The sequence below is a fragment of the Microcaecilia unicolor genome, chromosome 3 (assembly GCF_901765095.1).
Source record: "Microcaecilia unicolor chromosome 3, aMicUni1.1, whole genome shotgun sequence".
NCBI lineage: Eukaryota > Metazoa > Chordata > Amphibia > Gymnophiona > Siphonopidae > Microcaecilia > Microcaecilia unicolor.
In genome coordinates this window covers 456,729,876-456,757,444 of record NC_044033.1, presented here as the reverse complement: position 1 = coordinate 456,757,444, position 27,569 = coordinate 456,729,876, and the positions used below count along the sequence as shown (strand labels likewise).

General features: G+C 43.8%; 1 protein-coding gene across 1 annotated transcript in view; it reads right to left on the bottom strand.

Annotated features, from left to right (window-relative positions):
* Window positions 1–27,569, bottom strand: part of MCPH1 (microcephalin 1) — a 629,434-nt gene that overhangs the window by 533,290 nt on the left and 68,575 nt on the right. The window contains exon 7 of the mRNA XM_030198944.1: window positions 973–1,059. Coding sequence (XP_030054804.1) covers window positions 973–1,059 — 87 coding nt within the window. The remainder of the gene's footprint in view (window positions 1–972; window positions 1,060–27,569) is intronic.

Genomic DNA, 27,569 nt, shown 5'->3' with positions numbered 1-27,569 from the left:
AGATAGAGAAAACTTCAGAGGTTTACAATATGTAGAGATGTGCAGCTTCAGTATTATTGATACCAAAGCAGTGGAAGAGGAGGAAATCCAACATGTAAGCCCTCTCCTGCCTCTAGAAAGCCCATGTAGGCTCCTCCTCCACCACTCCAGCAGGAGGGAAACATCCAAAGTGGTAAACTGTAGCTTGTTTGGTTTTCGTTGCAAATAGAAAAGAATACCAAACGAAGGAACATAAAGGAACTGAAATAGGACGGACAAAGCAGAACTGAACAAGCAGGGGTAAACCCTCAGGCAAGATCAACAAAGGGTGGGCTTCTGGATTGATCTGTTTGGACTAATGGAAAGAAAATTATCAGGTAAGGACTAATTTTACCTTCCATAGCATCTAGAAATGTTTAGTAGTAGTAGTAGTATAACCTTAAGTGCTGAAATCTTCGCAGTGCCAGCCTTACTCACTGGCTGCCTCCGGCATGCACTGGGCCTTTCCCCTCTGACCTGTACACGGAGGAACAGTATAGTTCAGAGGAAAAAGGCCTGGTGCATGCCAGTGGCAGCCAGTAATGCTGCTGTTGGCTCTGTGAAGACTTCAGGTTAGAGAGGGAGCAAGCGGGCAAGGCCGGAAGTGGGGAGAGAGGGGGAGGGAAGGAAGGGGAGGCATAGCCATGGGGGGGGGGGGGGGGGCTGATGCTCCTGTCTCCATCCTGCATCAGCAGTGAGAGAGAGAAAAAAAATAGTTTTCATGGGGAAACACCAACCAATCACTAACACACCATTTAAGCCAGGCTGGATTCCTTTCCTCCCAAAAAACTGAGAAACTGAGAGGAAGAGATGGCTGCCTGAGAATCTGGAAAATCCAGAAAGTCGTACAGAACCGATCACCTAGCAGTCCAGATTTTTGGACTTCTACTGTAAGCATATATTGTCATAGTAAAGTTTTAAGCAGTAATTAGAAGCCTTGGAAAGCAGAATTACCTGAGTTAAGAGTGTTTTCAAATGAAGAGTTGTGTGTACCAATCGTTGAACCAAATGTAAATGTACAAGTCTCAGTCATTTGTGATGCTATAAAAAAAAATAAAAAAAAGAAAATTAAACTAAGTTCTACATTCATTAAACAAACAATGAGTGAAACAGATGTTACTCAAGTATATAAAAAGTTAACATCGATTCTTTACCTTTCTCCATATACAGTACCAGTAACCTATTTGGCTACTCCTTAAAGGGCTATTACTAGGGAGAGTTTGTGTGTGAGGGGGAGGGGGAGGGGGGTTGCTGGTACCATTAAGGACTCATCTTCTGGGTTCTATTACTATTTATTGGAATTTATTAACCACCATTATGAATAGATTCACCCAAGGTGAAATACAGAAGGTACATTTTAACATTTTTAAAAAACTTACAATTTTGTTAACAGCCTAACAGTAAAATGACCAAATATAAACAATCAAACATGGAAACAGCAAACTGAAACCTAGTAATAGGAACAACATGATACAATATCAAATATAGACATTTAACAGCACTGTAAAACAATCATAACAGAAAATATGAAATCATAACAGAAAATATGATAAATCTCAGTATGATACAAACGAAACCGTAACAGCCAGAATAGAATATTCAGTGGTCGATATTCAAAATGGTTAAACCAGAAAAAAAGGACAATTGGGCCTTCAGGAACAGGACAATGGAAAGTTCTTTACTGAAATGACCCGACACGGGCCATGTTTTGGCGACTATTCGCCAAAACAAAAACCATATATACAGAATAGCTTCAAAATGCAATTAAAATAAATCTCAATCTCTCTCTCAATATATACACACACATACATAACATATGTATAAAACATATTAAAAGTGAACACCCAGTAAGTTACAAATAAATTCACTTCCCATGAATATAGGGATGATCTTACTTCATGAAATCTTATAAAAGACTGTTAAAATAATAAGAAAAACTTATGAGACAAAATGTCAATTAAAATAATATATTTTGTATATATGTTTTTTAACTTGTGATTTCTGTATTTTTCTAGTACCCCGACGCAGCCAAATAGTTGCCGAAACATGGCACGTGTCTGGTCTATCAATAAAGAACTTTCCATTGTCCTGTTCCTGAAGGCCCAATTGTGCCTTTTTCTGCCTGGAGGGCATAGTTCAAGGATTATGGGGTCATTTTGGTTGTGGATCCATGTTTCATTGATAAAGATAAGATTGAGCTTTTCTGAGGAGATTCAGTCTGATAGTAACATAGTAACATACATAGAGGCATATTTTCAAAGCACTTAGCCTTCCAAAGTTCCATAGAAACCTATGGAACTTTGGAAGGCTAAGTGCTTTGAAAATATGCCTCATAGTAACATAGTAGATGACGGCAGAAAAAGACCTGCACGGTCCATCCAGTCTGCCCAAGAAGACAACTCATGTGTGCTACTTTTTGTGTATACCTTACTTTGATTTGTACCTATGCTCTTCAGGGCACAGACCGTATAAGTCTGCCCAGCACTATCCCCGCCTCCCAACCACCAGCTCTGGCACAGACCATATAAGTCTGCCCAGCACTATCCCCGCCTCCCACCACCGGCTCTGGCACAGACCGTATAAGTCTGCCCAGCTCTATCCCCGCCTCCCACCACCGGCTCTGGCACAGACCGTATAAGTCTGCCCAGCACTATCCCTGCCTCCCAACCTCCAGTCCCGCCTCCCACCGCTGGCTCTGGCACAGACCGTATAAGTCTGCCCCGCACTATCCCCGCCTCCCAACCTCCAGCCCCGCCTCCCACTACCAGCTCTGCTATCCAATCTCGGCTAAGCTCCTGAGGATCCATTCCTTCTGAACAGGATTCCTTTATGTTTATCCCACGCATGTTTGAATTCTGTTACCGTTTTCATCTCCACCACCTCCCGCGGAAGGGCATTCCAAGCATCCACCACTCTCTCCGTGAAGAAATACTTCCTGACATTTTTCTTGAGTCTGCCCCCCTTCAATCTCATTTCATGTCCTCTTGTTCTACCGCCTTCGTATCTCAGGAAAAGGTTCGTTTGCGGATTAATACCTTTCAAATATCTGAACCTCTGTATCATATCACCCCTGTTTCTCCTTTCCTCCAGGGTATACATGTTCAGGTCAGCAAGTCTCTCCTCATACGTCTTGTTACGCAAATCCCATACCATTCTCGTAGCTTTTCTTTGCACCGCTTCAATTCTTTTTACATCCTTAGCAAGATACGGCCTCCAAAACAGAACACAATACTCCAGATGGGGCCTCACCAACGACTTATACAGGGGCATCAACACTCCCTTTCTTCTGCTGGTCACACCTCTCTCTATACAGCCCAACAACCTTCTAGATACAGCCACCGCCTTGTCACACTGTTTCGTCGCCTTCAAATCCTCAGATACTATCACCCCAAGATCCCTCTCCCCGTCTGTACCTATCAGACTCTTGCCACCTAACACATACGTCTCCCGTGGATTTCTATTCCCTAAGTGCATCACTTTGCATTTCTTGGCATTGAATTTTAATTCCAAACGTAATTCTGGGTATTCAATAAGAAACGGTTTCAAATTACAAAATTGGTAAATATAACAGAAACCTTCATGAAAATTGTAAAGCAAAAAATTTTTTTCTCTCATTACTCATATTGTATACATAATTATTTTTTATGCAGAATCCAATGAAGTATATAACAGTGAGTTATATTTTGGATTTTCTGTTGTAAGAGGAGTATATTTTACATTTTAAGTTTTGTATGGCTATTCTACACTTATTTTTAGATGTGAAATGAAGTGCTGGTTTTATACAATCTCTAACCTGTATTTCAGATCAGTTCCCCTGAAGACGCCATTAGTTTGGCGAAACATGGCCCATGTAGGGAACTAAAATTGCTGAACTGTGATTCCTTTGTTCTTAAATTCTGCATGGAATGATTCTTTGAAAAAAGTATTGCAGTGGACAAGAACTTTGCAGGAAGAAGATCTTTGATTTTGCATAATCTCCACTTAAGCTAAGTAGCTGTTATTTAATTTTTTTGAACATCAGTTCTTAATATTTTTTTTGGACTTTGCCATCTATTGAACATTATTACTATTAGGATGGAGGTAGGATGTGCTATGATGTAAAGGTGGTGTCCCTGCAAAGCTTGGATTTTCAGTCCACAGCAATACACCAAAAAAACTGAGCACAACAAATAAATATTTATATACTTTATTGGATTCTGCATAAAAAATAATTATGTATACAATATGAGTAATGAGATAAAAAAATTTTTTGCTTTACAATTTTCATGAAGGTTTCTGTTATATTTACCATTGAATTTTAATTGCCAGACCGCCCAAAATACAGCAGCCAGGCTGATATTCAGCAAAACACGCTTCGAAAGTGCCAAACCCCTTCGAAAGAAGCTGCATTGGCTCCCAATCAAAGAACGGATCATCTTCAAAATCTGCACCTTGGTCCACAAAATCATCTACGGCGTAGTCCCAGGATACATGACAGATCTCATAGATCTACCAACCAGGAACAGAATCAGATCATCACGATCTTACCTAAACCTACATTACCTAAACTGCAAAGGACTGAAATGCAAAACAACTTATGCATCCGGCTTCTCCTAAATAAGCACACAACTATGGAATGGCCTCCCAAAAGCTGTGAAAACAATCCATGACCACCTGAACTTCAGGAAATCACTAAAAACCAACCTCTTCAAAAAGGCCAAACCCAATGACCCTACGTAAACCTCCTCACCCAGAAACACAGCATGCCTAATGATCGTACTGGACAACACAATATCTTCATCCTCTTCGACCCTCTACAAATTATCTCATTCGATCACTATACAACCTTGTATTTGCTATCAACCGACTGGGCAAATGCCTTGACGGTACTATGTAAGCCACATTGAGCCTGCATATAGGTGGGAAAATGTGGGATACAAATTCAACAAAATAAATAAAATAAAATATATCAGTGGTACCTTTAACTGATTCTCAACTGGCAGTTTTGAATAAAGATTTATCCTCTGATCTCACTGCTAGATTTGACTCCTTTACTGCCCACAGGGACACTGCTAGGTTAGTATGGACTCTACAAATTGAATTATACTTTTCTTTACATCATCATGCATGCTCCTAACTGGATTCTACTGGGCCCCATTGATTCTTCCATCTGTACAATCAGGGACTTGGTACTTAGAAATATTAGGCATCTGGACCAGGTCGTGGTAAAGAAACATTTACCCCCCCCCCCCCTTTACTAAGCCATGCTTAGCAGCTGCCGCGCGGCAATGCCGACACCAAATATGTACCTTGGTACAACAAGCAAAGGAAAGAGTGGATTACTAGGGCAGAAAGTAAATTTTTACAGGTATCCACTCCCCATATTTTATGTAGTACCCAAGGTTCATAAATCAATCCAACAACCACTTGGTCGACCTACTGCATCTCATAGAGGTACTGTGCTAGAACTTCTCTCAAGATTGGTGGAATTTTTTAAAAACCCACTGCTGGTCAAGCTCGTTCTTTTATAAAAGGTACCACAAATTGTTTAAGATTCAGGAGATTCAGGATATTTCATAGACAGACTATTTTTTAAGTCTTTGTTTCTTTATTCAAATTTTCAAAAGTACAATAACAATGACAGGATAGGTCCAATTTTTAACATTACAAAGTAACCATTAGAACAACAGACATGGGTCTGTAAATAAAATAGTGCTATGAATATGCTTATGAAATCCAAAAGTGAAAACCACACTCAGTAAGAATCAGTCAGTAGTGGATACAAATGACTTCAGGATAGACCATTTTAAAGAGACCTTATATGAGGTTTTTGAAAAGATTGAGTGGTTGCTAATCGCCTATCATATAAAAAGTTATTTATGTTGTTGCATAAACGTTTCGTATCAGGAATCTTCTATGTATTTGACACATTCTGTACAAAAATATGTTCCATCTCGTCAGTTACGATTACTGATATCCAGTGATCTTGTAATGCCTGCCTTAAATCGAGTACGCCTAGACCAGACTAGAACAGGAACCTTTTTGATAACAGGACTATGTGGAATGTTATGTAATTATCTTTAAAATGAATGTCTAGTTCAAACATTTAAATGTCAACTGAAAGCACACCTGTTATGCCTGGCATATTTTATGCCTGCAAATGTTACGTTATGATCTATTTGAGAGACATGGACATTGTTTTTGTTTTGATTGTGTATTAAGAAGAATTTGTATTATATATTTCCTTTTATGTAAGTTGCTTTTGAAAGCTGCCCTGGATAAGTACATAAGTATTGCCATACTGGGACAGACCAAAGGTCCATCAAGCCCAGCATCCTGTTTCCAACAGTGGCCAATCAAGGTAACAAATACCTGGCAAGGTCCCAAAAAAGTACAAAGCGAATGCTACATACCTGTAGAAGGTATTCTCCGAGGACAGCAGGCTGATTGTTCTCACTGATGGGTGACGTCCACGGCAGCCCCCTCCAACCAGAAACCTCACTAGCAAAGGCCTTTGCTAGTCCTCGCGCGCCCATGCGCACCGCACATGCGCGGCCGTCTTCCCGCCCGAACCGGCTCGTGTTCGTCAGTCCCATACGTAGCAAGACAAAGACAAGGGAAGACACAACTCCAAAGGGGAGGCGGGCGGGTTTGTGAGAACAATCAGCCTGCTGTCCTCGGAGAATACCTTCTACAGGTATGTAGCATTCGCTTTCTCCGAGGACAAGCAGGCTGCTTGTTCTCACTGATGGGGTATCCCTAGCCCCCAGGCTCACTCAAAACAACAAACATGGTCAATAGGGCCTCGCAACGGCGAGGACATAACTGAGATTGACCTAAAAACTTATCCAACTAACTGAGAGTGTAGCCTGGAACAGAATAAAACATGGGCCTAGGGGGGTGGAGTTGGATCCTAAACCCCGAACAGATTCTGAAGCACTGACTGCCCGAACCGACTGTCGGGTATCCTGCTGCAGGCAGTAATGAGATGTGAATGTGTGGACAGATGACCACGTTGCAGCTTTACAAATCTCTTCAATAGTGGCTGACTTCAAGTGGGCTACTGACGCTGCCATGGCTCTACCATTATGAGCCGTGACATGACCCTCAAGAGCCAGCCCAGCCTGGGCGTAAGTGAAGGAAATGCAATCTGCTAGCCAATTGGATATGGTGCATTTCCCCACAGCCACTCCCCTCCTGTTGGGATCAAAACAAACAATTGGGCGGACTGTCTGTTGGGCTGTGTCCGCTCCAGATAGAAGGCCAATGCTCTTTTGCAGTCTAATGTGTGCAGCTGACGTTCAGCAGGGCAGGAATGAGGACGGGGAAAGAATGTTGGCAAGACAACTGACTGGTTCAGATGGAACTCCGACACTACCTTCGGCAAGAACTTAGGGTGAGTGCGGAGGACTACTCTGTTATGATGAAATTTGGTGTAAGGGGCATGGGCTACCAGGGCCTGAAGCTCACTGACTCTACTAGCTGAAGTAACTGCCACCAAGAAAATGACCTTCCAGGTCAAGTACTTCAGATGGCAGGAGTTCAGTGGCTCAAAAGGAGGTTTCATCAGCTGGGTGAGAACGACATTGAGATCCCATGACACTGTAGGAGGTTTGACAGGGGGCTTTGACAAAAGCAAACCTCTCATGAAGCGAACAACTAAAGGCTGTCCTGAGATCGGCTTACCTTCCACATGGTAATGGTATGCACTGATTGCGCTAAGGTGAACCCTTACAGAGTTGGTCTTGAGACCAGACTCAGACAAGTGCAGAAGGTATTCAAGCAGGGTCTGTGTAGGACAGGAGCGAGGATCTAAGGCCTTGCTGTCACACCAGACGGTAAACCTCCTCCATAAAAAGAAGTAACTCCTCTTAGTGGAATCTTTCCTGGAAGCAAGCAAGACACGGGAGACACCCTCCGACAGACCCAAAGAGGCAAAGTCTACGCTCTCAACATCCAGGCCGTGAGAGCCAGAGACTGGAGGTTGGGATGCAGAAGCGCCCCTTCGTCCTGTGTGATGAGGGTTGGAAAACACTCCAATCTCCATGGTTCTTCGGAGGACAACTCCAGAAGAAGAGGGAACCAGATCTGACGCGGCCAAAAGGGAGCAATCAAAATCATGGTGCCCCGGTCTTGCTTGAGTTTCAACAGTCTTCCCCACCAGAGGTATGGGAGGATAAGCATACAGCAGACCTTCCCCCCAGTCCAGGAGGAAGGCATCCGATGCCAGTCGACCGTGGACCTGAAGTCTGGAACAGAACTGAGGGACCTTGTGGTTGGCTCGAGATGCGAAGAGATCTACCAAGGGGGTGCCCCACACTTGGAAGATCTGGCGCACCACTCTGGAGTTCAGCGACCACTCGTGAGGTTGCATAATCCTGCTCAACCTGTCGGCCAGACTGTTGTTTACGCCTGCCAGATATGTGGCTTGGAGCCACATGCCGTAATGGCGAGCCCAGAGCCACATGCTAACGGCTTCCTGACACAGAGGGCGAGATCCGGTGCCCCCCTGCTTGTTGATGTAATACATGGCAACCTGGTTGTCTGTCTGAATTTGGATAATTTGATGGGACAGCCGATCTCTGAAAGCCTTCAGAGCGTTCCAGATCGCTCGTAACTCCAGGAGATTGATCTGCAGATCGCGTTCCTGGAGGGACCAGCTTCCTTGGGTGTGAAATCCATCGACATGAGCTCCCCACCCCAGGAGAGACGCATCCGTAGTCAGCATCTTTTGTGACTGAGGAATTTGGAAGGGGTGTCCCAGAGTCAAATTGGTCCAAATTGTCCACCAATACAGGGATTTGAGAAAACTCGTGGACAGGTGGATCACGTCCTCTAGATCCCCAGCAGCCTGAAACCACTGGGAAGCTAGGGTCCATTGAGCAGATCGCATGTGAAGGCGTGCCAGGGGAGTCACATGGACTGTGCAGGCCATGTGGCCAAGCAATCTCAACATCTGCCGAGCTGTGATCTGCTGGGACGCTCGTACCCGGGAGACGAGGGACAGCAGATTGTTGGCCCTCGTCTCCGGGAGATAGGCCCAAGCTGTCCGAGAATCCAGCAGAGCTCCTATGAATTTGAGTCTCTGTACTGGGAGAAGGTGGGACTTTGGATAATTTATCACAAACCCCAGCAGCTCCAGGAGGCGAATAGTCATCTGCATGGACTGTAGAGCTCCTGCCTCGGATGTGTTCTTCACCAGCCAATCGTCGAGATAAGGGAACACGTGCACTCCGAGCCTGCGAAGCGCTGCTGCTACCACAGCTAGGCACTTCGTGAACACTCTGGGCGCAGAGGCGAGCCCAAAGGGTAGCACACAGTACTGGAAGTGATGTGATCCCAGACGAAATCGAAGATACTGACTGTGGGCTGGCAGTATCGGGATGTGTGTATAAGCATCCTTTAAGTCCAGAGAGCATAGCCAATCGTTTTGCTGAATCATGGGAAGAAGGGTGCCCAGGGAAAGCATCCTGAACTTTTCCTTGACCAGATATTTGTTCAGGGCCCTTAGGTCTAGGATGGGACGCATCCCCCCTGTTTTCTTTTCCACAAGGAAGTACCTGGAATATAATCCCAGCCCTTCTTGCCCGGATGGCACAGGCTCGACCGCATTGGTGCTGAGAAGGGCGGAGAGTTCCTCTGCAAATACCTGTTTGTGCTGGAAGCTGAAGGATTGAGCTCCCGGTGGGCAATTTGGAGGTTTCGAGGCCAAATTGAGGGTGTATCCTTGCCGGACTATTTGAAGGACCCACTGGTCGGAGGTTATGAGAGGCCACCTTTGGTGAAAAACTTTCAACCTCCCCCCGACCGGCAGAACGCCCGGCACAGACACTTTGACATCGGCTATGCTCTTCTGGAGCCAGTCAAAAGCTCGCCCCCTGCTTTTGCTGGGGAGCTGTGGGGCCTTGCTGAGGCACACGCTGCTGACGAGAGCGAGCGCGCTGTGGCTTAACCTGGGCCGCAGGCTGTCGAGAGGGAGGATTGTACCTACGCTTACCAGAAGAGTAGGGAACAGTCCTCCTTCCCCATAAAAACGTCTACCTGAAGAGGTAGATGCTGAAGGCTGCCGGTGGGAGAATTTGTCGAAAGCGTTATCCCGCTGATGGAGCTGCTCTACCACCTGTTCGACTTTTTCTCCAAAAATGTTGTCCGCTCGGCAAGGGGAGTCCGCAATCCGCTGCTGGATTCTATTCTCCAGGTCGGAGGCACGCAGCCATGAGAGTCTGCGCATCACCACACCTTGAGCAGTGGCCCTGGACGCAACATCAAAGGTATCATATACCCCCTCTGGCCAGGAATTTTCTGCACGCCTTCAGCTGCCTGACCACCTCTTGAAACGGCTTGGCTTGCTCAGAAGGGAGCTTGTCCACCAACCCCGCCAACTGCCGCACATTGTTCCGCATGTGAATGCTCGTGTAGAGCTGATAGGACTGAATCTTGGCCACGAGCATTGAAGAATGGTAGGCCTTCCTCCCAAAGGAGTCTAAGGTTCTAGAGTCCTTGCCCGGGGGCGCAGAAGCATGTTCCCTAGAACTCTTAGCCTTCTTTAGGGCCAGATCCACCACCCCAGAGTCGTGAGGCAACTGAGTGCGCATCAGCTCTGGGTCCCCATGGATCCGGTACTGGGACGCGATCTTCTTGGGAATGTGGGGATTAGTTAAAGGCTTGGTCCAGTTCGCCAGCAATGTCTTTTTTAGGACATGATGCATGGGTACTGTGGACGCTTCCTTAGGTGGAGAAGGATAGTCCAAGAGCTCAAACATTTCAGCCCGGGCTCATCCTCCACAACCACCGGGAAGGGGATGGCAGTAGACATCTCCCGGACAAAGGCCGCGAAAGACAGACTCTCAGGAGGAGAAAGCTGCATTTCAAGGGAGGGAGTGGGATCAGAAGGAAGGCCATCAGACTCCTCGTCAGAGAAATATCTGATGTCCTCCTCCTCCTCCCACGAGGCCTCACCATCGGTATCAGACACAAGTTCGTGAACCTGTGTCTGAAGCCGTGCCCACTCCGTGGACACACGGCCACGGTGGGAGCGTCGAGAGGTAGACTCCCTCGCCTGCACCGGCGAAGCTCTCTCCACCGACGTCGTCGGGGAGTCTTCCTGGGAGGCGGCGGCAAGCGGTACCGATGTCGGAGACCTCACCCCGGGCAAAGGGCCAGCCGGCGCCTCGCTCGACGGTACCGGAGGCACAAGCACCCCCGGTACCGGAGGAGAAGGGCGCAACAGGTCTCCCAGGATCTCTGGGAGAACGGCCCGGAGACTCTCGTGCAGAGCGGCTGTGGAGAAAGACATGCAAGCCGATGCAGGCGTCGAGGTCAGAGTCTGTTCTGGGCGTGGAGGCGGTTCCGGGCTGTCCAAGGTGGAGCGCATCGACACCTCCTGAACAGAGGGTGAGCGATCCTCCCGGTGCCGATGCCTACTGGGTGCCGACTCCCTCGGCGACCCAGAGCTCTCGGTACTGATGCGGGAAGGAGACCGGTGTCGATGCTTCTTTGATTTCTTCAAACGAAGCATGTTACCGGAGCTTCCCGGTACCAACGAGGAGGACGTAGAATCCAGCCGTCGTTTCCTCGGGGCCGAGGCCGAAGAAGGTCGGTCTCGGGGGGGGGGGGGGGGGGGCTGTACCACAGGAGCCGTCAGGGCAGGAGGAGACCCACCCGAAGGCTCACCGCCACCAGCAGGGGAATGGACAGCCCTCACCTGCACTCCAGTCGAAGCACCACCGTCCAACGACATCAGCAACAGCGGAGGTCCCGGTACCACCGACGCTGACGCAACCTTCCGATGTCTCGGTACCGACAATGCAGAGGGTCGAAACCTCGATGCCGTCGATGCAGTCAATGCCGAGGTCGAAGACTTCGATGCTGTCGACGTCGATGCACTCGATGCCTCCGGTGCTGTTGTCGACGAAGAGCCCGAGAACAACACGTTCCACTGGGCCAATCTCGCTGAGTCCTCTTCTGTAAAAGAGCACAAAGACTACAGGCCTGCGGGCGGTGCCCAGCCCCCAGACACTGAAGACACGAAGCGTGCCTATCAGTGAGCGAGATTACCTGGGCACACTGGGTGCACTTCTTGAAGCCGCTGGGAGACTTCGATGACATGGGCGGAAAAATCACGCCGGCGAAATCAAAATTCGTGATGGCGACAAAGGCACCAAAAATAAGGGAGAGAGAAAAAACCCGTACCGAGGCCACGAAACAGGCCTACCCCGAAAGCGAAAGGAAACTTACGCCGGGGAAAACAAACTGGACACACGGGAAAGGACAAAGACCAAAAGGTCTCTTCTTTTTTTTTTTTACGAAAATCGCGAAGACGCGCGAAGGTCAACTTGAGGGGCACGAAACGGCGGCAAAACACGACCATCCCGAGCGCGGACAAAAGAAGACTAACGAACGCGAGCCGGTTCGGGCGGGAAGACGGCCGCACATGCGCGGTGCGCATGGGCGCGCGAGGACTAGCAAAGGCCTTTGCTAGTGAGGTTTCCGGTTGGAGAGGGCTGCCGTGGACATCACCCATCAGTGAGAACAAGCAGCCTGCTTGTCCTCGGAGAATGCATTTTATGCTGCTTATCCCAGAAATAAGCAGTGGATTTTCCCCAAGTCCATTTTAATAATGGTCTACGGACTTTTCCTTTAGGAAGCCATCCAAACATTTTTAAAACCCCACTAAGCTATATGCTTTTACTACATTCACTAGCAACGAATTCCAGAGCTTAATTACATGTTGAGTGAAGAAACATTTTCTCCAGTTTGTTTTAAATTTACTACTTTGTAGCTTCATTGTGTGACCCCCTAGTCCTAGTATTTTTGGAAAGAGTAAACAAGCGATTCATGCCTACTTATTCTACTCCACTCATTTTATACATCTCTATGATATCTCGCCTCAGCTGTCTTTTCTCCAAGCTGAAGAGCCCTAGCCGCTTTAGCCTTTCCTCATAGGGAAATCTTCCCATCCCCTTTATCATTTTGTCACCCTTCTCTGTACCTTTTCTAGTCCCACTATATATCGAGATGTGGCGACCAGAATTGAACACAATATTTGCGGGGCGGTCACACCATGGAGCGCTACAAAAGCATTATAACATCCTCATTTTTGTTTTCCATTCCTTTTCTAATAATACCCAACATTCTAATTACTTTCTTACTAACCACCGTACACTGAGCAGAGGGTTACAACGGATTATCAACGACGACGCCTAGATCCCTTTCCTGGTCGGTGACTCCTAACATGGAACCTTGCATTACGTAACTATCATTCAGGTTCCTCTTTCCCACATGCATCACATTAAATGGCATCTGCCATTTAGATGCCCAGTCTCCCAGTCACGTACGGTAATCTTGTAATTTTTCACAATCCTCTCGCGATTTAATAACTTTGTGTCATCAGCAAGTTTAATGACCTCATTAGTTACTTCCATCTCTACATAATTTATAAATACATTAAAAATCAGCAGTCCCAGCACAGACCCCTGGGGTACCCCACTATCTACCCTTCTCCATTGAGAATACTGACCATTTAACCCTACTCTCTGATTTAAACAGTTTTTAATCCACAATAGGACACTACTTCCTATCCTATGACTTCAATTTTCTCTGGAGTTTTTCATGAGGTACTTCGTCAAATGTCTTTTGAAAATCCAGGTACACAATATTGACTGGCTCACCTTTATCCACAAGTTTGTTCACCTCTTCAAAGAAATGTAATAGATTGGTGAGGCAAGATTTCCCTTCACTAAATCCATGTTGGCTTTGTCTCATTAATCCATGCTTTTGAATATATACACTGTAATTTTGTTCTTTATAATAATCTCTACCATTTTGCCTGGCACTGACGTCGAGCTCACCGGTCTGTAATTTCCCAGATCTCCTGTTGAACATTTTTTTTTTTTAAATCGGCGTTATATTGTTCACCCTCCAATCTTCAGGTACCATGCTTGATTTTAAAGATAAGTTACATATTACTAAGAATAAGTTCATTTTTCAATTCTATCAGTACTCTGGGATTAATACCATCCGGTCCAGGAGAATTGCTACTCTTCAAATTGTCAAATTGCCCCATTACATCCTCCAGATTTCATTCAGTTTCTCCATCTCATCAGCTTTGAATACCATTTTTGGCACCGGTATCTCTCCCAAATCTTCCTCGGTGAAGACCGAAGAAAAGAATTCATTTAATCTCTCCGTTAAGGGCGGGTTAAAAATAATAAATCCAATCCAATCCAATGCAAATCTGTAGGATATAGAGACTAAATTCCACCATTTATTTATTGGTATTTGTATCCCACATTATCAGTTCAATTTGGCTAACATACAATTGAAGTATTACAATGAAAAGAATATTAAAGACAATATGGAGAATACAAGAGGAAACAGGAATAACAGGCAAACAAAAAAAGTAAATCGAAGCAGTTATTATATGTAAATAGGATAATACACCTTGTAATAGAAACTTTTTAAAAAGGAAAGTTTTTAGGAATTTACAGGTCAGATAATTGTTGAGTTATTTCCTTTGGGATGAAGTACCATCATTTAGAACCAAGATGAGAAAAAGCCTTTGTTCAGTATTGACTTGTATTTTATATTTCTGTAGGTTGGAAAGTGGAGGATGAGATAGACCTCCCAATTCGCGATGCTATACCAGGTGCCAGGGACTATTATTCTTGCATGTAGTTGGATGTCAGGCCATACAGTAATTTAGAAGAGTCTACCTGTTTCAAATCTTTCCAGGAGGTTAAAACAATTTTGATGGCTAGAGAAAGTAAAGTATCCAATAAAATACAATTAGTCTTTTTAAGGGAGGATTGGAAGCAGAGAGATTTTAAAATAAGATGTTTATAACAGAGAATCCTGAACACCAAAAACAGTGGACAAAACAGAAATCCAAACGTTGAATGCACATTAAATTATATATAATAAAACTCACCCTCAATGTTCTGAGGACACTGACGTCAGTGTCACTTCCTTCGGGCACTTCCTTCGGGTACGAAGGGTTCATGGTGGTGTAGCCACCGAAATCACTGTCTCTGGGCCCCGCCCTCGTGTCAAACGTGATGACGTCGAGGGCGGAGCAAAGGCGTCACAGAGCGAGGGCGGAGCAATGGCGTCAGTGGCTTCACGACTCAGGAGATGAAGGTGGCGTGCGTTGATGAGGTGCAGAGCAATGGCGGTCAGTGGCTTCACAACGCCGAAGGGGTGGGTAGGGAGATGGGGGTTCGGGAGGAAATCCTTGCTAGCGCCCATTTCATTTGCTCCAGAAACGGGCATGTTTTACTAGTTAAATTATAAATGCTTAAAGGTTCCAGGATAGGACTTACAGGACCAACAATGTTTGGATAAAGAGGAATTTATGTAGTGTGATTTGAATGGAGTCCAAAAGAATCTGTGAGCTAGGAAATACACCAATTGTACAACAGATAAGGTTCTAGATGAACTCAATCGGAAAGAACAGAATTTCTTCTTAGCAATAGTTATATAACCCATTATATTTGGAAGGTGAAAAAATCTTTAGTGGTTTTTAAAATTGGGATGCAACATGGCCTATAATGTGAAATTTAGTAAAATATGATACAAGATCCGGTACCCTTTTTAGAACTTTAAGGGATGAAATACATTTACATAATATTGTTCTAAACTGAAGCCATCTGAAGAACTGAGATTCATGTAACTAATGACGAGAACGCATCTCTGCAAAGGAATAACAGAAGTTAGTAGAAAGATCAATAAAGGCACTCAAATCCCAAATGTTACATTTTTGCCAATCAGTCCAGGGCACCTGTCTTTTTTATTTCTTCAAATCAATGAGTACTCGGTGATTATTGGACATTTTGGCGACTATGGACTTGGAGGTTTGTGCTCCAATATTCCCCAAGGAAAAGGTCTGTGTATTAAGAACATTTTATATCAACATTACCAATCCAATCATATACAACCCACTTTTTTTGACATTTTTAACTGAACTGGTTTTGAACCATAATTACTATGAATCTGACAAAAACAATTTTCTGCAGACACACAGCATTACTAGGGGAATGGCTATGGCACTTAGTGTGGCAAACATATGTAACTAAATTTGAAGAGAATCACTTATATCAGCCCCATTGGTTTTCCCATATTAAGAGTTGGGTTTGTTTCATTGATGATGTATTTTTTATATGGAAGCAGGATGCATCAATGCTGGAGTTTTTGAAATTGATCAATTCACTAAACCCTCATATCTTACCATGGTATCAGACATCAAGATCTCATTTTTGGACACCATGGATATGAAATGAAAATATGATTCTACATTACATACTACAGTATACTGAAAACCTATTAAGAATATCTTAAATATGGGTCATTCCATGCCAAATGGTCTAAAATTAAAAAATGTTCCCACCATCATGTTCTCCAATTTTGTTCAAATTTTATCTGTTGCGCGAGTCAGGTGTTAAACGAAGTTTCCCAAAATTTGAGGTCTCTAACTGCAATAGTTGCAGATCTAGACCCCCTTTTCTGAAAGGTTGTCAGTCCATGAGCGCGCAACATTTACCAAAATGCCATTTTTGGAGTCTAATAAAATCCAAACACATTTATAAGAATGGCTAAAAAATTCAAATCCTGTACAGTTTTTGATGCTAATTCCGATGAAATACATTTTAACATTATGGATGCAAAATCCAGTCAAACAAGTTGACTCAAAGTGCGCATCAAAATTGGTCGCGACTCATCGGAACATATTTGGACCAATATTCAGACCGCAACAACTTCCATGCAAACAAAGATACGGACTTGAAATTTTGAACAAGCATTATGCTTGTGCTGGACATAATACTGCCAGATTTGCAACTAACCAGCATCTATAACTGCCCTGCAGGATCTCTTCAAAGTTGGCACTGTCAGCGCAAATGGTAAAATGTACTAAAGTTCAAAGCCAATTATTAAAAAAGAGTCTGCCTGAATCAGCTTGTGAACAGTATCATCTGAAAGAGAAAATTTTGCTGTACAACACTGATATGTTTTTGTTTTGCAATGCCACCATTAAGTAGCCATTTATTAAGGTCAAAGTATGTTATATTTTGTGTGCGCAATGTATTGCGCTGGTCTGAATAAACTGGTTTTTTATATCATCTCCCTATTGGTTTGGCATTTGTCAGCCTCTACTGTTGCTGTTTTGCCATGATGGCTGAGCCATTACTGGTTATCACATTGAAACCAGCATCCCCATCATCATAGGGGCCACGCCCGATAGCCATGCAGTATCAGCCACGGGTGGGTATCTTTACTGCAAAATCCCAAGACTGATTGTGGGTTTCTTTACTGTAGGATCCCAAGCCTGATTGTGTGTTTCTTTACTGCAGGTTCCCAAGCCTGCCTTCTTCAGTTACTTCACTGCTTGATCCCAAGCCTGCCTTCTTCAGTTACTTCATCATTCTGAAAGCATCACTGATCTGCAAGAGAACGGTTTCAGGGAAACTATATTGCCGACCACACGATGTCACTGATGGAACTGGAATAATAGCAATGATAAGTTGTTCTGGGATCCAGCAAGTATCACGTCTTACCGGCCAATTAAATGAAGTAGCGGGACCATGAGGATGCAAAAAGCTTATGAAAGCATATTTTTGTTCAACTGACGTTTCACAAACGTTTCCAATCCACCATAAATGCAAGCAACATACTGCCCAGGCTGAAGATTTGTGACGTTATCTATTTGTTCAGCATCACTAATTTATTAAGCTGGAATATTCACCTGAGATGGCACGACCAAACTGATGATAGCGCACAATAAACGACTGGACAATCAACGAATAAAATACGAATGAATAAATAATTATATCAATACTTTTAAGCGACTATTAAGACTCAATTCCTAGAAATGTAGAAAAAGTAGCGCATCAAGCGTACTAAATATAACATAATTTGACCTGAGTAAATGGCTACTTAATGGTGGCATTGCAAAACAAAAACATATCAGTGTTGTAGAGCACAATTTTCTCTTTCAGATGATACTGTTCACAAGCTGATTCAGGCAGACTCTTTTTTAATAATTGGCTTTGAACTTTGGTACATTTTACCATTTGCGCTGACAGTGCCAACTTTGAAGAGATCCTGCAGGGCGGTTATAGATGCTGGTTAGTTGCAAATCTGGCAATATTATGTCCAGCCCAAGCATAATGCTTGTTCAAAATTTCAAGTCCGTATCTTTGTTTGCATGGAAGTTGTTGCGGTCTGAATATTGGTCCAAATATGTTCCGATGAGTCGCGACCAATTTTGATGCACACTGAGTCAACTTGTTTGACTGGATTTTGCATCCATAATGTTAAAATGTATTTCATCGGAATTAGCATCAAAAACTGTACAGGATTTGAATTTTTTAGCCACTCTTATATATGTGTTTGGATTTTATTAGACCCCAAAAATGGCATTTTGGTAAATGTCGCACAATCATGGACTGACAACCTTTCAGAAAAGGGGGTCTAGATCTGCAACTATTGCAGTTAGAGACCTCAAATTTTGGGAAACTTCGTTTAACACCTGACTCGCGCAACAGATAAAATTTGAACAAAATTGGAGAACATGATGATGGGAACTTTTTTTAATTTTAGACCATTTGGCATGGAATGACCCATATTTACAAAACCAGAACACTGTACCAGTGATTTCATGGTAAGGATCCTGAAAGGGAACTTTAAAACAATTCAGGAACGTAAGACCTTTGAAGTCAAAATGATTAAATGTTTTGACACCCACCAGATAGGACTTAAAGATCTGTGTTTTCTAGCCCATTACAAAGCATAAAATTGTATTGCCTTGTAAATTGTATTGCTCTCCTGTCTCCCTCTCACCTATCCACCCCCATCCTGTTAGACTGTCACTGAAATGCTTTGATGTTTCACTCATATATACTGTCATCTACCAACTTTTGCTTATTTCCGATCTGACGAAGAAGGGCAACCTTCAGAAGCTAATCAAGAAATGTATTAAGTTATGTCCAATAAAAAAGGTATCATCTTATTTTCTTTTCCATGTTTTATTTTGCTTTATTTCTATTACATTTATATCCATAAATATATATAATTTTTAATGGGAATCTGATATAGTTTTGGGGATTTATTCTATTCCTGAGTTAGTGTTCTCATTTTGTTTTTGAACAAATACCTTCTAGAGCTGTTTTTATTCACTGTCAAATGTTATCTCTTATGAAACTACTCCCTCTATTGGTTTAAACCCGATAAAACAACATCTACAGTGCTTTGATTCCATTGCTAAATTGCAATCTACAGAGGTTATAGAAAAATATATGCCTCCTTGAAATATTTTGTAGTAGAACTGTTGACAACCATTACAGAAGTGAGTCTCTTGGGATAGGTCTCTACCAACCTTTGCACACCTAGATACCTCAGCATTAATTGTTCAACCACAGTCAATTTCCTCAGAGAGTGCTGGATATCAATCTTCAGGTCAGGTCACAGATTTTCAACTGGATTAAGGAAAGCACTCTGACTGAATCACCCAAGGACATTCACTTTTTTGTTCCTTAGTTGCACCACTGTGGTTTTAGCCGCATGCTTCAGGTGATGTCATGGTAAAAGGTGAACTTCCATTCTATTTCCTATTTCCTTACAGAGGAAGCAAGTTATGCTCAATTACTTTTCTCCATTCACTGTCCTTTTTATCCTGGCAAGTGCCCCAGACCCTGCCAATGACAAAATACCCCAGTAACAGGATGCTGCTATTACCACTATGCTCTCTAGTAGAAATGCAGTCTTCTAGTTGGATGTACTGTGCTGCACCACTTACTCTGATTTCCCAAATCCAAGAAACCTTCAAGAGCTGCTTCTACTATTTGCGACAGCTACGCTGCCTCTCTCCTTACATCGAGAAGGTAAATCTTATCCCAGTTGTGCATGCCATGCTAACATCAAGACTGGATTACTGCAATGCACTATACAATGGTCTGACTACAAAGGGCCTGCACCAGCTCCAGCTGATTCAGAATGCAACAGCAAGACTCATAGAAGGTTTCAAGCGACGTGACCACATCACACCATTTTTGCAAAAACTTAATTGGCTACCAGTACAATAAAGGGCTAAATTTAAAACTCTATGTCTGATCTTCAAGGCCCTGAAAGGAAATGGCCTCAAGTATCTGAATAGGATGATCCTCCACACACCGCCAAGGACACTAAGGTCCTCCCAAGGACTTGCACTAACCACACCCTCTCCAAAAGACATTATACAATGTGATACCAGCAAGCGAGCCTACTCCGGAGTAGCCCCCACACTCTGGAATGCATTGCCCGAAAGGCTCCGCTTAACATAAGACTACCTCTACTTCAGGAAGCAGGTGAAAGCTTGGCTTTTCAACCAAGCCTTTAATGGAAGAAGTAACTAACTTGTTAGTCTCACTCACACACACACAAGGATGGACTTGGGCTGCACATACTGCAGCAGGACATGTTTACCCACTCCTACCCGAACTGAGGTATTTAACTATCTCTCTGCCCTCACATGCAACTTTCTTCAAATCAATCACCTTACTTTCTAATTCTTCCTACTTTCTGACTCATCTATATGTTACAAGTTTGCCTTACCCTTCACTACCAATTATAATGTTCTAGTACATATTGTGTTGTCATTGCAAGTAGTATACCATGCCTAACTTTGTATTGTTGTTTGAATATTTTTATTGCTCTAATTGCCTACTGCTCGTGTTTGATCTATTCCTACTGTACACCGTCTTGAGTGAATTCCTTCAAAAAGGCGGTAAATAAATCCTAATAAAAAAATATACTTTGCAGTCAGATGAAAACATTCTATTCTGGTTTTGTCACACCACAGAACATCTTTACACATGGTTACATTATCTCCCAAATTATCAAACAAGCCTGAAAGTGAGCTTTCTTAATAGCTTCCTTCTTGCCATCCTACCAGAGGTTAGATTTATGGAGTGCTTCAAATACTGTTATAGGCACAATTTTTACACCCATCCCCCAATCACAACTTTATCAAGAACTTTTTACCAACTCATTGGTGCTCATGGTTGAAGTCTGTACTTTGAAATGCACTACCCAGCAGAGTAAACCAACATGAACTGTTGACCTTGTCCTATACTCATGTCATTTAAACACAGGTGGTGCCAACAGTTCACAAGGCACTGCTGGGAGGTGGAAAGAATCCTAGTTGGCTTGAGTCTCTTTCACAATGTCATCCCTAAGTACTGCTGCAGAAAAGCAAATCAGTTTTTGTGTGTGTGAAACGTGGGTTATAAAATTACCTTTTCTTTTCCACATAATTAACTGTTTGGCAGCAAAATGGAAAACATTTATTTTTTTATTTAGATTTTGCTCACACCTTTTTCAGTAGTAGCTCAAGGTGAGTTACATTCAGGTACTCTGGGTATTTCTCTGTCCCAGGAGGGCTCACAATCTAAGTTTGTACCTGTGGCAATGGAGGGTTAAGTGACTTGCCTAAGATCACAAGGAGCAGCAGTGGGATTTGAACCGACCACCTCTGGATTGCAAGACTGGTGCTCTAACCACTAGGCCACTCCTCCACATTATAAAAGACTCCAGTCAACTACAACTCTTTCTACCTTCAACCTGTGCCTTGAGGACTATTAGATCTGGAGAATTTTCTTTCTGCGTCCATTTGAGAAATACCAGGATGCCAGTGATGTCATTGACCTACCCGCTGGTGGCATGACACTGGCAGCTTGCAGTCAGTAGCTACAGAAGCATGCGCTGAAGGTGAGCAAAGCACCTTTTAAAGAGCCCCTTGGGAAGCCATTTGGAGATCTGGGCCTGGTTCAGAATGTTCAGTATTTCTATTTTTTTTTCCTGTGCAAGGCAATTTCCTGTTATGCATATTACCAGACATTGTAAGCACTCTCCTAGATAGAGGCACAGCTATAGATAGGGTAGACACTGCCCTGATTTTCATTATGTTGTGCCATCAGCTGAACTCTCCAGGTTGCCATCTAGAGAGGAGCTTATCAGATCTCCTAGTGAATGCTCGGTTGATTAGGAATAAAGCTGTTCTTACTCATGACTTGGTGGAAGAGATGAGCATGGACATTATGTTAATTACAGAAGCCTGGTTGCAAGTGCACAAAAGATTTATTGTGTGGTTCCCCTCGTGTACGGAAGTGGGGTTATAGGCATGGCAACATTTGCCTTTGGAGGTCCCAGAATATATAAGAGGCCTATTAAGTTTGATAGGGAAGCGCCGGATCAGGAATGTCTGAATTCCACCTGTGGATGCTCAGAATGTGTTGGATCAGGTATGTTAGTTATTAGCTATGTTATCCTGTCACTTTGTATATTTGATTTTTTAACGTGCATGTGGATGCAGTGGAAGATAGGAAGGTAGGAACTTCTTTAGCAATTACTTAAGATCTACTTATGTCATCTTGAAGATGCCTCCACTCATATGGGGGGGGGGGGGGGGGGGGGGTTATACACGGGATTTAATCTTTGGGTCTGCAGCAGTGTCAGGATTTATGTTTGTAATTTCAAGGGACTAGGATACTTCCTTGGTCTGATCATTGTTTTATTTTCAGTTTGTAGGGATGGAGGAACAGGAGGGGTCTAGGCCACAGAATGGAGTGAAAGATGAATAGAAAGAGACAGACTTTGATCCTGCTAGGGGAAGGTGGTTTGGGAGGGAGATGTCTGTAGAGAAATAGATGAGAGACTAGGAGAAGGTTACAGAAATTATTTGTGATATAGCATCATGGAAGGAAATGAACTTGAGTTAGTGAGAGAAAAAAAAAACATGCTTTTCTGAACTGAAAATTTAGAAGAGATTCAGAAGCTAGAGCATTGGAGGAAAATGTCCCAACACAGAGAACAATCTTCAAGGCACCTAAAGGAAATGGCCCTGAGCACTTGAACAGGACACTAAGGTCCTCCCCCAAGAAGTATCCCAAACCACACCCTCTTCAAAGGACATTATTACATGTGATACCCGCAAGTAAGCTTTCTCCAGAGTAGCCCCCACACTCTGGAATGAAACGAGGATTTGAGAGCGGTTGGGAAGTGCTTCGTGAACAGGCTAGTGTTTAATGTGAAAATGACTGAACTTTTGGTAGAAAATGAGTTGTGTGGAAAAGCAGAACTTCATTACAATGGAATAATTTCACTGTATTTGGGATTGGACCAAGTCCAGGTGGTCTGAACAGTAAGGCTGGTGTCTGCTAGTTTGCAGACAATGCATCTATTAAGGCCTTTACTACCAATCAATTTGTTTTGGTTGGAGGTTCAATTACCATTGCACCCTATTTTGGACTACTGAAACACGTATGTTGGCTGTCAGGAAGATTTCTGTACACCTTCAAGTGGTACAGAATGTGGCTGAATGACTGATTGCTAAGGTACCTAGAAGACGATCAGCCCAGCCTTTGTTGAATGTTTTACAGCGGTTGCTTATTCAGGTTCGGGTGAATTTAAATTTCTACTCTCATTTCAAGCACTGAATGGGAGACGGGTAAGTCTACTTGTCCTGGAAGTTAGTTCTCTATGTACCAGGTCATCAGTTCCACTCATATCAGGGGTACTCTTGGAGTAGTTGTCAGTGAAGGAGATCTTGGGCATTTTTGGTTGGGCTCCAGAATTATGGATAACTTACCTAGTAAATTGAATTAAAAAAACCCCAAAACACTACATCCTTTTCCGTAAAAAGGTGTTACAGAATAGTTGGAGGAACCCTTGCTGCTATGTGGGGTTGGTTGAGGTTTCTTTTTTATTGGGGGGGGGGGGGGGGGGGGTCTTTTTTTTGTAGTAGTTTTTTTTTGTTTTATTTATTATACACAACTTTGATGAGCTCTGTTAAGGCCAGTAGGTGGTATAGAAAAAGAATTTCAAATAAATAAATAGGGTCTTATAAAAATTAGGTCAGGCCTAGAAGTACATGTGGTGCAAGCTGGCACATATTTGCGCAGTAAATGTACTCAGGGTGGTGTTTGGGCCAAGTGCAACATAAGCATGTAAATGTATGCATTAGTACACTACCTGCTCTCAAGGAAGCTAATTTCCATGCTTTCAATCTAGGTGCAATTTCTGCAGGATTTACTACTACTACTTAACATTTCTAGAGCGCCACTAGGGTTACACAGCGCTGTACAATTTAACAAAGAGAGACAGTCCCTGCTCAAAGAGCTTACAATCTAATAGACAAGTGAACGGTCGGTCCGATAGGGGCAGTCTGGATTCACTGAACGGTAAGGGTTAGGTGCCGAACGCAGCATTGAAGAGGTGGGCTTTAAGCAAAGACTTGAAGACGGGCAGGGAGGGGGCTTGGCGTAAGGGCTCAGGAAGGTTGTTCCAAGCACAGGGTGAGGCGAGGCAGAATGAGCGGAGCCTGGAGTTGGCGGTGGTGGAGAAGGGTACTGAGAGGAGGGATTTATTCTGTGAACGAAGGTTACGGGCGGGAACGTAAGGGGAGATGAGGGTAGAAAGATAGTGAGGGGCAGCAGACTGAGTGCATTTGTAGGTAAGAAGGAGAAGCTTGAATTGAATGCGGTATCTGATCGGAAGCCAGCAAAGTGACCTGAGGAGAGGGGTGATATGAGTATATCGGTTCTGGTTTTCTGCTAATATTTTATAAAGATAAATATTTTATAAAGATAGACAAGTGCCTATGTGTTTTTATAGGATAGGTTAGAAATAACTAGTTTCCTGCCCTATTAAACTAGGCACTACAGGCCAACTAAATTTCTGTTTCTTATGGTGCCAAAACCAGCCCAAAAGCCTTTTTTTTGCAAAGTTTCAGCTGAAAGGCTATTTTAATTACCAGCCATGTTTTTAGTTTCAGCCAAAAATGACCATGTGTTTTCAGTGGAAGCTGAAAATTTGTGCTTTATCCCTCTTTGTCTCCCTCTCAACTCCCCCCCCCCACCCCCTATCTTACAATCCTGGTGGTCTAGGGGTGTAGTGGGGTAGGAGTGGTCCCCAGTTACTCATACCCATTGCAGCTGTGCACTTAAAATGCCTCCCACAACTGGGGCATCATTCCTGCCCGACTACACCACTAGACCATAAGAGATAGCAGGTAGTCTTGGGGGGGGGGGGGGGGGGTGACACGATTACAAGTAATGCAATTATGATCTTGCACAATATGGTAAACAGAGTGTTCCAAGTAAATGCTTTTGATACAAAATTTTAACAGGAATTTAAATCTGTAAATTCAGGATGATAAACTTCTTAAGAATTAGTCTCTGTGGAGTTATACCCTCAAATGTCATTCTGAGTGTGACACAAAGTCAACCACTGTAAAAGTACTGTGGCTTTTCGTTTCAATTTTCATTAGCTGTGGTGCATGTGTGTGTAAGCTATTTTACTTAGGAGTAAAATATACTCTTTTATTATTTAAATTATATTCTGGCTTTGATACCGTGAGATTAGCAGAGGGATGAAGACTGTAAACTCTGACAATCCCTAGTGGCCCTCACTACTTCCCATTCACACAACCAGGGCCGGTCTTAGGGAGAGGCGACCGAGGCGGCGCATAGGGCCCCGCGCTTAAGGGGGCCCCGCACGGCACGCCTCAACTCTGCCTCTCCCCGCTTGCTTGGACGTCACGATGCCGTCGGACCACAACAACCACCAACCAACCGCGGCTGCGCCATCAATCATCATAATCCGATCCCGCTGCTCGCTTCTCCGGACTGCGATCATCGCTCGCTCGCTCCAGCCTCCAACCACCCCCACCCCCGCCCTGCCAGATCCCACCTCCCAGTCCCGTCCCAGCCTGGGACAACGACGACGACGACAGAGTTGCAAGCAAATTGCAGCGGCCCGCCCCGCCCCAAGACAGACAGTTGCAGCAGCCACAGGCAGCACGACGGCTTCGCTCACCCAGCTTTTCCCTTCGCCTTCCCGCTCAATGTCCCGCCTTCTGATGATGAGATACTTCCTGTTTCCGCGAGGGCAGGCGGGAGTCATTGAGCGGGAAGGAGCTGGAGAGCGTGGTCGGACTGAGCGGGATGTGAGCGGCCTGCAGCGATCGGGAAAAGGAGCTGGAGCCAGGGAGCGTCGTGGTCTGGTCGGAGGCAGAGACTAGTCTAGAGAGGTGAGCAGCCATATGTGTCTTCAGTAAAAATAAATGCTGTAGTCAGTGTTAACCTTCAAAAGCCAGTCTTAGGTCACGAACAGATTCTCCTGTTACTAACGAGCCAGAATTTGCGAGAAAGAAAAACACAGCCTCTTAAGCCTAAAGGTGACATAAGCACCCCTTTGAAACTGATAAAACTTGTCTGTCGCTTTTCTAATTTAATAATAAGAAATTGCTATTCATACAAGTGTAGATATTTGAAAAAACAGTCCCAAAGGAGACATGAGAAAATTATTTATTCGCTGAGAGTGTGGTTAATATGCTTGTTGGAGACTTGGAGTAAGTAACCAACTCATGTTTTTGTCTTTTATTAATCTTATTTCTATTGTCTAATGTTAAACTTGTTTTTATGAAAACTTTTTGCATGTATGCTTCTAAAAGCACAGTATGTAAAAAAGCAATCAAAAAACAAGTACTTAGCTTTTAAATCATGCAGATGCTGCCAAATTCAAGGCTGGCACACATACAGGTCACTTAAGGCACAACAGCTTTTATGGCGTTTCGGCACACCTTTATGCCTGCTTCTGGAATCTTCCTGCCATTTGTTTAAGTTCGCCAAAATCTAAAAATACCAAGAAATGGGCTGGCCTTGATGGGCAGACTGGATGGACCATGCAGGTCTTTATCTGCCGACATTTACTATGTTTCTATGAATATTTACCATACCACAGAGATTTTAGAGAAATATTAGTTTTGTCATTCGCCTTTGCATCAAAGCTTACATTATATTGGTGAAATAGGTCTCCAAGTAGCCAAACATAGGTTACATCTTTTTTAGCTACTTGCCTCTCTGGTTTGATGGGTTACAGAGTAATAGGGGAATTTGAAAGTACTGGATCTTTTCTTAATTAATATTTTTCCTTTATTCTCCTTTGTTATGAGAATTGGAACTACTAATTGTAGTGGACTTGAGCGGAATAATTTCTGGGGAGGGGGGGGGTTCATGATAGCATTGTGCTTATTATTTCAATCAGTTGTTTTGTACAAGTTTAACTTCATTTGTCTTTATTTGAAATTTCATAAATAAAAAAAATTTCTAAAAATGGAATAATCTTATCAATGGGGCGGAGCTAGGGTGGGGCTGGGCTATGGTAGGGCGAGGCTAGGATGGGGCCCCACAAAATTGATCTGCATAGGGCCCCGCACTTGCTAAGACCGGCCCAGCACACAACCAAGCTTGAAGGTAAAATTATGTATAATCATACCTGATAATTTTCTTTCCATTAATCATAGCTGATCAATCCATAGACTGGTGGGTTGTGTCCATCTACCAGCAGGTGGAGATAGAGAGCAAACTTTGCCTCCCTATATGTGGTCATGTGCTGCCGGAAACTCCTCAGTATGTCGATATCAAAGCACCATCCGCAGGACTCAGCACATAAGAGAATTACACCCACGAAGGGACACTCTGCCCAGCTCACCACCGCCGAAACGGGGGAGGGGAATTAACCCAGCTCATCCCCACACAAGT